Raw genomic sequence first — 12,326 nt, forward strand, 5'->3', positions numbered from 1 at the left:
TAAAAAAAACAAGAAGTACTCTCAAACAAATATTTTTATACATGTACAGTGTTTTCCACAATTGACACCCACCTTGTAGATATGTGTCCAATGTCTTCAGAGAACCATCTTTTATACAAGATATGAAAAATCCAGGGACTTTTATTTAGTAATGTATGTGATACTGTTTACTTGATTCATGGAATCACTAAGTATTTCCGCATGCCCATCAGCTGCTTGAAAAAATACTTTTCTGTTCAGACATCACAGATATAAGGAAGTGGAGCTGGCTAAAATCTACTGAGATGTTAAATAGAAAGATAAAACAAAAAATTAACTTTTCAATAATAAACACTAGTAGGTCATTTTGCAAAAGTCTAAACATACTGTAAATATGTTGAGAGAGAAACACTTTATGGTACCTGTTAAGTCAGGTGGAGGATCTGTAATGCTTTGGGCCTATTTATTTCTGTTTTTAAGTATGTATGGCATCATAAACTATTTGAAGTACCAGGGATTTTGTGTCTTAATTGTGTCTTTCAGAAAAATGGTCCTAAACATATAGCCAGATCAGAAGGGAACTGACTCATCGGACTCAGGCTTTTAGCAGTCATAACAGCAGGAGTGCCAATAAGTGTGGCATCAGAGATTTCGCTAAAAACATATTTCCAAGTATGGGATTTGGCTCAGTTTATGATTAAATATTCTAAAATTAAATTATTTTTCTGTAATTCACAAGGGATTATGCCACCGCTACAAAATTTCAAAGGCTTTTGATAACTCTTTACATGTTGCTTTCAGTGGTTGACTTAGCACTAAGGTTAAAAAAAGTGCTAGACTATATTAAATTTTAAATATAAAGAAGCAAACCATATTTGATGATCCTTAAGATTACTACAATCAGTACATTACAACTAAGTACTTAATTCAATGTAACTATCATAACATTACTCTATAAATATCAACAATAGGATGGCTAATACAATAGATTATACAAGAATGCCATAGTTAATCCTTTAACTGGCGGCAAAAAAGGCAGAGTATACAAACAAACTACATTTGTCCCATGGATGGGATACCACAAGTTAAGGGGTTAAGGAGAGTTAAGTAATATTGCCTGCTCATGTTATTTTGTTTTAACTTAAATGTACTTAAATGGCTCGAGAGTCATACAACCATGCAATTCAAGAATTCAGTTAAGCAGTCACACAGCCATGCAATTCAAGAATTCGGTTAAGCATGCTTTATAAATCAACCCTAGATAAACATTCTGACCTTACCAGTATATGGTTTGAGAGTTTACCTGTTCAGAGGATCAACTACGATTGCTCTAGGGTGTGACATGTTTCCTTCCAACAGTGTCTTTCTGGTTTGAGAGGCTCTCTCCAGCCTGGCAACACTGATCGTCTTCCTGTAGCCATCGTTGGTCCAGTATAAATTATTTCCAATCCAGTCCACAGAAATACCCTCAACATTATCGAGTTCTAGAACAAAGTCAGCACCACAAAATATGATAGACATTTCTCAAATTTTTTTTTCTGAGAATTTTCAAAACATACAATTAATGAAACAGATAATCATACATGTGTCAATATATTTTCATTGTACATACAGTAATCATAACCTAAAAATAGTTGCAAGTGTTATTTTTTGTTCTACACTTAAGAAGCAGACTCATTTATATCCCCTTATCATCCCATATATTATATGTGTGAGATTTTTATTGCCTAAAAACGAGAAAAGATATAAAAAGATATTTGAAGTGCAGTTTTTTTTAGTAGCACAGATGTGCAAAAGCTATTTTATGACCATAGACATAACAGAGAATAGGGTCTTTTAAAAAGTACAATGAACCTGACTTACAAAAGAAAAAATAATCCAAAAGATACAAGAAACATTGACTCACCATCTTTGAGAATTGTCTCCCTGCTACTTCCATCTATGTTTTGACGACCAATAAGGAAACTGGTGGTGTCAGCAAAGTAAATGTGTCCTATTTCTGCATGGTAGTCTATGGCTCGCGGATTGACAAGGTCTTCAATAGGTACCATGTGCTCGTCACCAGACTTGATGTTCATATCCAGGCCACGAATGACCCCAGGACGCCCCTTACCATAGAAGAGGAAGAAATCGTTTTTGGGCTCTACAAAGCAAGAAAGGACAGACCTTTTTTTTACTGTTATTGTCAATTAATTGGTCTAATTCATCAGTGCTGATCCGTGCATTAAACCCACTTAACAACCACATTGTTCTTATATGTTTTGCAAGTCCAAAGCCATCTATTCACCCTAATGGAGCCAGTAATCAGTGCCAATGACTCTACTCACCACCCTCAATCATGCCCTCACTGCAAAACTGCCACGAGAATAAAAGTAATGAATTACTTTAGCAAACATTCAATTGCAATGCTTACCTTGGCTATGAATAGTGTTTCTAATCTAAATAGCATGGTGTTCTGTAAGAAAAACAAACAGAAGTCTGGAGCTGAGGGACTTCCTCAGTGGCATCTTTGGGGATTGTGTATACTCGAAACCTTGAGGAACCTCTAGAGAGGAAGAATAAGGAATGAAGTAGGGCTTCCACTGAGAGAAGCAGACCTCTCTCCAGTCTCACCTACTACCCAAGAGACAAGGATGCTGGAGGTGAGGACCACACATGCCTCAGTTCAATTTATCATTTTTGTAAGAGAGAGACCAACTAACCAGGAGGCAATTAAGCACTGCTAGAGACCCAGATATCAAACTCTAACAGTGACTGCTGTATGAAAAACTACATCATTTAACAAAAAAATCTCATTATGCTTTAGGAGATGAAGAGCAAGAGAGAGATAGTTGATGTCATCAGAACATCCACTAGAGAGGAATAAATCAAACATGTCATGCAAAAGCTCCCAAAGCTCCATTACTCTGATCGAAATCTTGTAGGCGCCCAAATTGTGTCATCAATTTGATCTTCGGCTTTTATTGTCATCTACACAATGTCCAACAATTGATCAGAGCAGCCCACAAATGCAGGAAAACTTAAACCCTCATTATGGCAATAATCTATCAGGCGTCCCAACAGGTCGATAGGACAACGTCACACTCGCATAAAGCTGTTTTCGCCTGCCCTCATCTTTATAACTGTCAGCCCAAGGCTCTGCCTGCACATAGCCAGCTCTATTATGACACATGACCTTCACAGGGACAAAAAAAAAAACAACAAACAACAGTAATCTTGGGCTGAATTCTCTTATTTATATTTAAAAGGAGCTACTGTCATAAAAAGATGACAAAAAAGATGTATGAAAATGCTTCCTTCTTTCCATCCATCCATCTGTCCATCCATCCATCCATTCATTCATCCATCCATCCATCCATCCATCCATCCATCCATCCATCCATCCATCCATCCATTCATGTCACACTAGATTACTTGGGAATTTATTTAACATTATTATACATTATCCCAATAATGAAATTCATAGACAGGTGTTTGGCTGTTATGAATGATAAAAAGCCAATACAAAAAGGCAATAAAAACTTCAATCTGAAAACAACTGCAAGCAGAGATGGAACTGATGGCTTGCATTATTTTCATCAGATGCTCATACTTGGACTAAAGTTTAAAGCTACAGTCAAAGCTTGATAGAAAGTCCTTCTGATAGCCTCATGAACTGTCTGCTGCTCTTCATATTTTCCTTCAGAGAAACGTTTGTGGTGAGAATGAGAAAAAATACATGATTTTTTTATGTGCTTTGTGCAAACATTTAGTGTTAGAAGTTCTGTCAGATTATTACAGTGAAATGCGGGAGAGAACTCTAAGAAGTCGGTGCTTTACAGAAAAATAACAAGGAACCTCCACAGACAGCAGAAAGACCAATTGAAACATAGAAAGTCATTTTATTTACTTTTTTGCATTGAAATATTTAGAATCGGGCAACTTTCACAGCCTGCTGGAGGCCTCAGGCAAAAAGCACAATACTTACATTATGAAAAGTGCACAGAGACACTAGATTTCTAATTAGCAATGCCAATGCAGTACTAACTGTTCTAAACATGATTACAAAAATTTTTTGGAAAGCAGTTTAGAACATTTGCACCAATATTACTGCTTGAGGACAAAAACATGAGGAATGCACACACCAATTCTCTTTCAGTATGGGTGTGTGCATCCATGGTTGGGCTGGTGACCTATCCAGGGTGATGACCCCGCCTCTCACTTGTTGACCACTGGAGATGGGCACCAGCACCCCTGGTGACCCAACTAGGGATAAGGGTGTAAGATAATGGATGGATGCCAAAGATTGCAGTTTTCTGGCCGATCCCAGATCACCAATCTTTAAAAAGCCTGACCTGCTGGTTCCAATTTTGTCCGATACCAATTTTTGTTGGTATCGGTATTGGTAAATGTCACTAAATATAGTAAGAAAGTCACTAAGTTGGTAATAGCAGTTGCTATACAAGTTTGGGGCAGTTATTAATTTTAGGGGACTTACTTTTTTCACATGTGGACCATCTTTTTTTTTCTCCTTAATACATGGAATCCTCATTTGAAAGGTGTTTTTTAGTGTTCTGGTGAAAAAAATAATCAAATCTATAGGTAAATATTTTTTCACTGCACTGTAGTTTTCCAGAAAATATAAAACATACATAAAGTATTTAAGATGACGCTATATGTGTTTGGAAAGTAATTTACTAATTAAAAGAGTAAAAATATAGCAGATTTAATCATAAAGCACAAGGAAGTGCATAATAATAAACAAAGAAGGATCAAAGAGAAACACTGACATCTGCTGCACTTGTCAGTCCTAATTATTGTTAACATTAAAGTATATTTCACCCTGAATTAAATAATCAACATACAGTATGCCTGCCGTTGCTCCAACTTGAATCTATAAAGCTATTCGTAGCATGAACACATCTTAATGGTACAGTATATGTCAGGACCTTTAAAAATCCCAACCTAGTTTTTGAAGCTAAAACATTACGGTAACTGAAGTTTATCCAAGGCTAGCGTTCATTGTTTCAAGAGAAAACATTGTGTAATTATCCCAGGAACAGCACCTCACTAGTCAGGTCAAGCTGAATAGCCAGAGCTCAATGAATAAGAGACAAGTGGAAGAATCTTAATTCACTGCAAGTATCTTCGTGTTATTCACAGCAGAATGAGATTTTTAAAAGATCCAGCAAATCTTCCTAATCATATGAGAACTAGAGCAAAAAATAGTGTTGCAATGAAAAAATTCTGCATGTTTAACAATTTCATTGCAACATAAATACAACACACCTGTTGCCTCCGGTCTCATCATAAGAGACTAAAAAAGTCTCATAGGTCATTGTGGCCTGCCTGAAAGCCCCCAAGAAATGGCACAGGTCATGTTTTTGTTACAGTAACAGGCAGACCAACTCCTTAAGATATCTAGAGATAGATACAGATAGGTAATGATTGTAGCATATACTCTGCTACAATTATTACATTATTGTTTAATTGTTAGAGAGAGTACACAAAGAAGTCATTTTTAATAATATCTAAATAGTCAAGTATGTGTTTCCACTACATAATTTCATAAAATAGAAAGATTTAAAAAAAGAAAAGAAAAATATTTAATTATGCTTTATGTGTATTTGGGATGATGGCACCACAATAAGCTCAACAATAGAGCTGATGAGCTGAATTTATTAAACACTATGGCTGACAAACAAAATTTGACAGCACTGACTCTAAAGCATTGTCTTTTCAGTATAGCATAACTGTTTATAATCCTGTTATTAATTTTTCATCAGATTGTTATGTTGTTGTTTTTTTTTGTTTGTTTTTTTTACAATTTCTGCTTGTGAATTGAGCAAGAAACATCAGCCGGACAGTTTTTTAGGCATACTTTGGTTGAATCAAGTTGAAAAAACAAGCTTGATATGGTTTCAATTTTGTGACTAAGTGTTACGCTGCTAAAAGTAGCCATCAGAGTACAAATAAGTCACATTCTAATAAGTGCATTCTAATTATGAAGGGATGGATGGACATGGCCACTAACAATATTCAAATATACTGTGGCACTTGAACAAAACTCAGTTCATACTTTGTAGAAAGTATTTAATGAAAATATCCCTTATATCTTTACACCATCAGCAACAGTCTGAATTGGTGATACAAGGTAGGGTGAATTGATGCATTTATGTCATTTATGCCAAATTTTGATTGCACATTGAGTGTCACAGCTGAAATTGAGACTCATAAAACCAGGCAAATTTTTTCCAATATGTTATTATCCAATTTTGTTGAGCCTATGTGAATTGTAGCCTCAGTTTCCTTTCCTTGGCTGACAGCAGTGGCACCCACAGTGGTTTTCTATGGTTTGACATTATGGGCCTTTTAAAGATCATATTCTCTGCACCTTGGTAGCAACGAGTGCTGATGTGAACTATTCTTTATATTATCTCAAACCACACCATAAATTTTTTTTCCAACCTCTGACATGAGTAAGACATTTTCGTCCACATTACTGTAACTCACTGGATATTTTTCTCTTTTTCTAATCATTGTCTGTAAATCTAAAAGATGACTCTGCATGAAAATCCCAGATCACATCTAAAGTACTCAGACCAGCCACTCTAACACCAACAAGTCACTTGATATGGGTAGGGAGGAATGCCAAATATAATAAAAAATTGAACATATAAAATTATTTAAATGTGTTATTTTTTAAAACTACAAATGAATACATAATTTATTAAATATAGACCTAATTAATGTGCCTCAATTAAATGTATTGATTTAATTTAAAAAACTAGATATAATTATTTCATGACTTAAATTATTATGTTCTTGTGCTGAAGGACGTCATGAATTAAAATAAACTGTCAACTTCACCATCAAACTCAGTGGGTGGGATTAGGATTGCTTCTATATTATAATTGGTTAAGACAACTTCTCCCATGTTTTCTTTAGCTTAGAGGTCGATATATTTGCTGGAAAGCGCAAAAATAACATATTTAAATTTTTGCAATTTTTGCAAAACTCTGGGTGAGGAACTCCAGCCTCTATTTCCCTAGTTTGGTCTGAAATATCTCTAATAAGTTCACAAAAAAGCACTAGCAGTCGTAGCGAGTGGGTGGAGCCAACATTGATCCCGACTGAAGTCTGTGGCAGCTTCTTCCATGCAGTACCTCAGTAAGCTCTCTTGTGAACTTATTAGAGGTATTTCAGTACAAACTAGACATATAGAGTCTGGAGTATTGCTTGCCCAGAGTTTGTAATAAATAAATTACAACAATTTGTTGAAGTCATTTTCAAACTTACAGTAAAAATATTTACCCAGAGTCAAAGCAAACTTGGAAGAAGTTGTCTAAACTTGCTGCTTGAAAGAGCAAATCAGATGTCAAGATCCCTACAGAAGCAGGCCTACTACCACCTGCTGAGTTTGATGGAAAGGTGACAGTTTAAACGAATTCTTGCTTTGCTTCACTACAGGAAAAATAAATAATTTATTAAAACATGCAATAATTATATCTGGTTTTTAAAATAAAATGTAGACATTTAATAGAGGCACATATAATTAATTCTATATTTAATGAATCATTTATGGATGACATTCTAGCTTTAATAAATTAATGACACATTTAAATAAGCATTTCATAAGTTATTTTTTTAGTATAATTTGGTACTTTTCACTCTCCATAACTTGAATATTCCCGTTATAATGACTGATTTGAACTTCAGTAGTCTGTCTTTTCAAATCATGGCTATATACACCTTTTGAAAACATTTCAAAAGGTGTATATAATAGTGTCTGGTTACGGCATTATCTGATTCCATCACCCTAAATAACGGTCTGCCACTACAATGACACTGGATGCAATCTACTTTAGCTCATTAGCTCATTGGAAACAATTTCTCTCTCTCTGACTGCCAAATGAAAGATTTTTTTCTTACATCTTGTCTTTTTCGTTAAATGGAATGATGGTGATAGAATAGGCTTTTCATGATGGGGCTAACTGGTAGGATTGCGGTCATTACAAGTCTGTCTATTAATTTCACTAAGATTTGGATACAAGGTTTGGCTTTACAGAATAAAATTTAACAATTGTGAAAACTTATTGAAAACTAAAAGACAACTGACTATCATTTGAATACCCTAAAGCTTAGTAACACCTTAAAGTGATTTATGGAGAAAAAAGGAAAATGTGTACTAACTTTTACAAGATGTTCCATCAAAACCAAGTCTGTAGCCAATACGGCAGCGGCAGGTTCTAGACTTGTAACTTCCACTCAGAAGGCAAATCTGAGAACATCCTCCTGGCTTTCCATATGAATCCATTTCACATGCATGGCTCCTGACTGGGGAAAAATACGAAAGACCAAAACTAATGTTGTATGCCACAGAAGTACTTTTTTTCTAGTGTACACCTTGTGAGTCATGGATGGTAGACTGTGACACATACTTGCACATGTTTACTTATTGGAAAATGTCCTTTACCTTTCGGTTGAGCGAGTTTGTGGTAAACACGCAGGGCTCTAGAATTCCCCAGGCTGGCTAATGTCCTGCTCTCTGCTGTGATGTTGAACCTGTTCACCTGCAGCAACTCCACAGATGAACTCTCCTCTAAAGGGGCAGAGTGCAGGGCGTAGAGGTAGTCCTCAAACACAGCCAATGCATATACGTATGACACCTGAAACATAAGAAAAAGCCAATTTGTCTTTTTTTTAAACATAAGTCAAACCACAAGAGGAAAAAGAAAACAACAAAGCAGATTCAATATGAGCTGTATCCCAAGCATGCATCAAGCACAGGAGAGATGGGAAATGGAGGTGTGGTCGTCTACTACACTTGGCAGCCTGTCCAGGGTCAAAAGCTGGACTCCACTGGGAGACTGCTGGCCCTGACACAACCACCCTCCATGCTACATTTAGCAGGCTGACACCTACACAAAGCAACATGGCTGGATGAGCTATGTTCACAGGAAATACACCTAGGCTCACTGCCCCACACCTTTACAACAGGGGCATTGAGAAACATGTTTCAGGAAAAAAATATAACAAATTAACCCACTCGTCCATCTCTCTGTCTGTGGAATTTAGCTTCAACACTAAATTGAGCTACTACCAAGTAGATCTTAAACAGCTTCTTACAAAGAAAATTTTCCATCACTGGATACTTAAAAAAAATAAAAGAATTCAAACAAATTAAAAATGAACTTTATTGAAATTTGATTTCATTGTTTTAATAACATTTTTGCTTTCCTTTCAAAAAGTAAAGTTGGATGTTGTGTTTATGCTAAAAGCCAAGAACACAGGAAGCATGTCAGTACAGACGAAAAGTGAAAAGTTGACATTCAGTCACCCTGGGCATGAATGTCATTAATTTGTGGGCCTTTTAAGGATGCATTTGAAACATTCTGTTCAGGGTCAAAATTACAGTATATCTGCAGGCATAAATATGTGTATGCACCCATAGTAATATTTGCATAGAAAATTCTCATACAGACTCTCTTCGATCAAATTCTTTTCGTAACTTTCAAAATGCTTCTGGCACAATTCTGACTGAATGTTTGGCCTCGATTCTTTGTTTGAATTTGTAGAGTTTATTCAAATTTGTTGATTTTTATGGGGCAAACCTAATTTTCAATCAAGTCAAAACCCATTCAGTAAGGTTGAGGGTTGGGTTTTGGATGTTTGGATAAAACAATTGGTCAACAAAATCTATGCTTGCAAAAAATATTTAATTTTTTTTGCAAGCAGGCACCAATAAAGGAAAAAATTGCTCATACGTAAAGTTGGACTAAAATCTGCGACTGCACACTTGGCCAAGAAAAAAAAAACTTTTTTAAAGAGAAGTTTTACTCTCAGACCAAGCAAAGACTGAGTTATCTGGCAAGAGTAACAAAATGTATTTTTGGAGTAACTGAATTGAAGCTTTTAAGGTTCAATTCTTGACACTGTACCAGTTGTCAAGCATTTTGATGACACTGTCATTGCTGTGAGTGTGTTTTGCTGCCTGAGGTTTTGTTGTGTTACAAAAGGTGGATAGAATAATCATGAACAGGGAATAACAAACAGGTCTATGATTCCAAACCCTAGAAAGCAGTGGGTGATAGTTGAATGACAAGTCCTTGCCAGGATATCCACCAATCTCAATCATGTGCCATGAAAAACGGGAAAAATAACCACCTCTAGTTGAGAATTATGTTAAGGTGTATTTGTATAAATGACATCTAATCAAATATCATTTGGGGATGTATTTTTATATTTAAGCCTTTGTGTGTCATTCTGTAATAGATGTGATTAGATAGAGCCAAATACTGCAGCCAGTGCTTGGTGTAAAATTATTTGAAGTTCTTGTTCTATTCTGCCAATAACCATTCTGCTACAAACATTAAAACCTTCCAAATGGACAAAGGCCCTAAACTAGCAATGCCAAGTGAGTGTGTATTCACTAGCACAATAAGCCCGACTTATAAACTAAGCATTGTTAAGTTGCATAAAACAGTAATATTTTATCAAAAGCTCAGTCCAAAATTGGAAAAGTTGAGTAACATCATTAAAAATATGAATGAGTTTAATGTGAAATTAAGTCTATTAAAAATAAAAGAGTAAAGAGGCAGCTTGTTAACATGAACACAAAATGCACAGTCTAGGAGAAAAAAATTGAGGCTCTGTATGACATTTGATATGCAGATCCAATGGCATTAAGATCCTCAGTCTAATGAGGGCACAAGCAAATGTGAACAAGGCAATATCATCCAAAGAACACCTGCATACATAATAAAGTGCTAAGATGTATGTTCTTTTTTTCCTCATAAAGGCTGAATTTCTCATCCACGTTGGTGGCAATGGCCTTTTAATGAATAATCATAATTTGCAATGAAAGGGGCTTAAAAGTGTACTACAGGGGAGAGACTATTGATATGCTCATTTCGAAGACTGCTCCACGTGTGACTCAGTTCTTTCTATTTAATAAAACATCAAGGTTTCAAAAGACCTTTTCTATGAAAATGAAGAGTGAATTAAAACCCCAGACACTGAATGTACCACCTGCCTCGTATCATGGTGCCCAAATGAAAAAAATACCCAAGAACTCTGTCATGTCATAGTTTGACTTTCTCAAGGGAAGAGAAATGCATTGCTGTAAAGAAAAGCCCTAACATTTATCTAAAATGGCTCCTTAAATGTAGAAGGAAAAAAGCTGTGCTTACAGTAAAATGTGACACTCACTTGGATGCCATGGATAATGGTGTGCCTGTTCCTGCCATGGTAATCCACAACGTCAATGTAATCCAGGTAGGCATCTGCCCAATAAACAAGCTTCTTGATCATATCCAATGCGACAGCAGTGGGCTGCTCAATTTTATAATCCACTAGTCGGGTCCGGTTAGAGCCATCCATGTTGCACCTCTCAAGCTTGGCCACATTCCCATAGTCCGTGATGAACAGCATTCTAGAGAAGAACAGAGACAAATGTCAACTCAAATTACATTCATTTTTTATGGATACTTTGTGTTGGTTAGTGTAAGCCAACAGATGTAATAGCCCCTTGCATTATATTAACTTTGAATAGATATGTTCAAATAGTTCTGTTTAGTTTTATTAGATGGGGAAAACCCTGCCACTTAAAACCAGATCTGCTACCTGAAAGGAAACATGTATGTATGATAAAGCTCTTATAGATTAACTTAGGTCACAAGTTAACATTTGACATATTGCTTCAAAGTGTTTAATTTCATTTAGCCTTAAAAAATATAAATGGCATAATTAGAAACTAATAAGTAAAGAAAATAGGAGGCAAAAGACAGAAAATCCATAAAGACAGATTAAGTACAGAATTAACACACATATTTAAAAAACAGAATTTGATTTCTGTAGATATTGTAAGCTTGTGATTTTGTTTATACAGTGCCACTTATTTGGAGTGATAGATGACAGATGAAACAATCCTCTCCCATGCTACTACTAATACACAATTTACAGCAACGCAAATTATTTTAGTACAGAAATATTGTTGCCGCAATATAGTGTAGTTTTGGCTTTTTCATAAAATGGAATGCAAATTGCTAAAAAAAGACAAGTTACTCTTTAACTCACCTCACCCTTTTACATAGAAGAAGGGGTTGTATCAAGCTGCTCATGCCTGTTTAGTACTGGTACATTCTGTTGCACAACTAGCTTAAGTATGTATGTTGTTTTTAACTTTTTTGTACAAGCACTTTGAATTGTCTTTGGCTGAAAGGTGCTATATAAATAAAGTTGCCTTGCCTTAATCTCTGGCTAGATAAATTGGTGCGTTCTTGTTTTCAACTTTAAACATGACCAGAACTGTTTTCACAAAGACAACAGGTAAGGGCTCATATATACTAACAACCAATCAAAATGTG

At 35.7% G+C, this 12,326-nt stretch overlaps 1 protein-coding gene across 5 annotated transcripts in view; it reads right to left on the reverse strand.

Moving 5' to 3' along the window:
* lrp1bb (low density lipoprotein receptor-related protein 1Bb) overlaps positions 1-12,326 on the reverse strand; it is a 311,011-nt gene that overhangs the window by 150,675 nt on the left and 148,010 nt on the right. For all 5 annotated transcript variants that reach the window (XM_028023582.1, XM_028023580.1, XM_028023579.1 and 2 more), the window contains 5 exons: positions 11,170-11,392; positions 8,435-8,627; positions 8,152-8,295; positions 1,886-2,122; positions 1,283-1,463 (listed from right to left, as the gene is read on the reverse strand). In XM_028023582.1, the coding sequence (XP_027879383.1) occupies positions 1,283-1,463; positions 1,886-2,122; positions 8,152-8,295; positions 8,435-8,627; positions 11,170-11,392 (978 nt within the window). The remainder of the gene's footprint in view (positions 1-1,282; positions 1,464-1,885; positions 2,123-8,151; positions 8,296-8,434; positions 8,628-11,169; positions 11,393-12,326) is intronic.

Source organism: Xiphophorus couchianus, chromosome 7, assembly GCF_001444195.1.
Source record: "Xiphophorus couchianus chromosome 7, X_couchianus-1.0, whole genome shotgun sequence".
Lineage (NCBI taxonomy): Eukaryota > Metazoa > Chordata > Actinopteri > Cyprinodontiformes > Poeciliidae > Xiphophorus > Xiphophorus couchianus.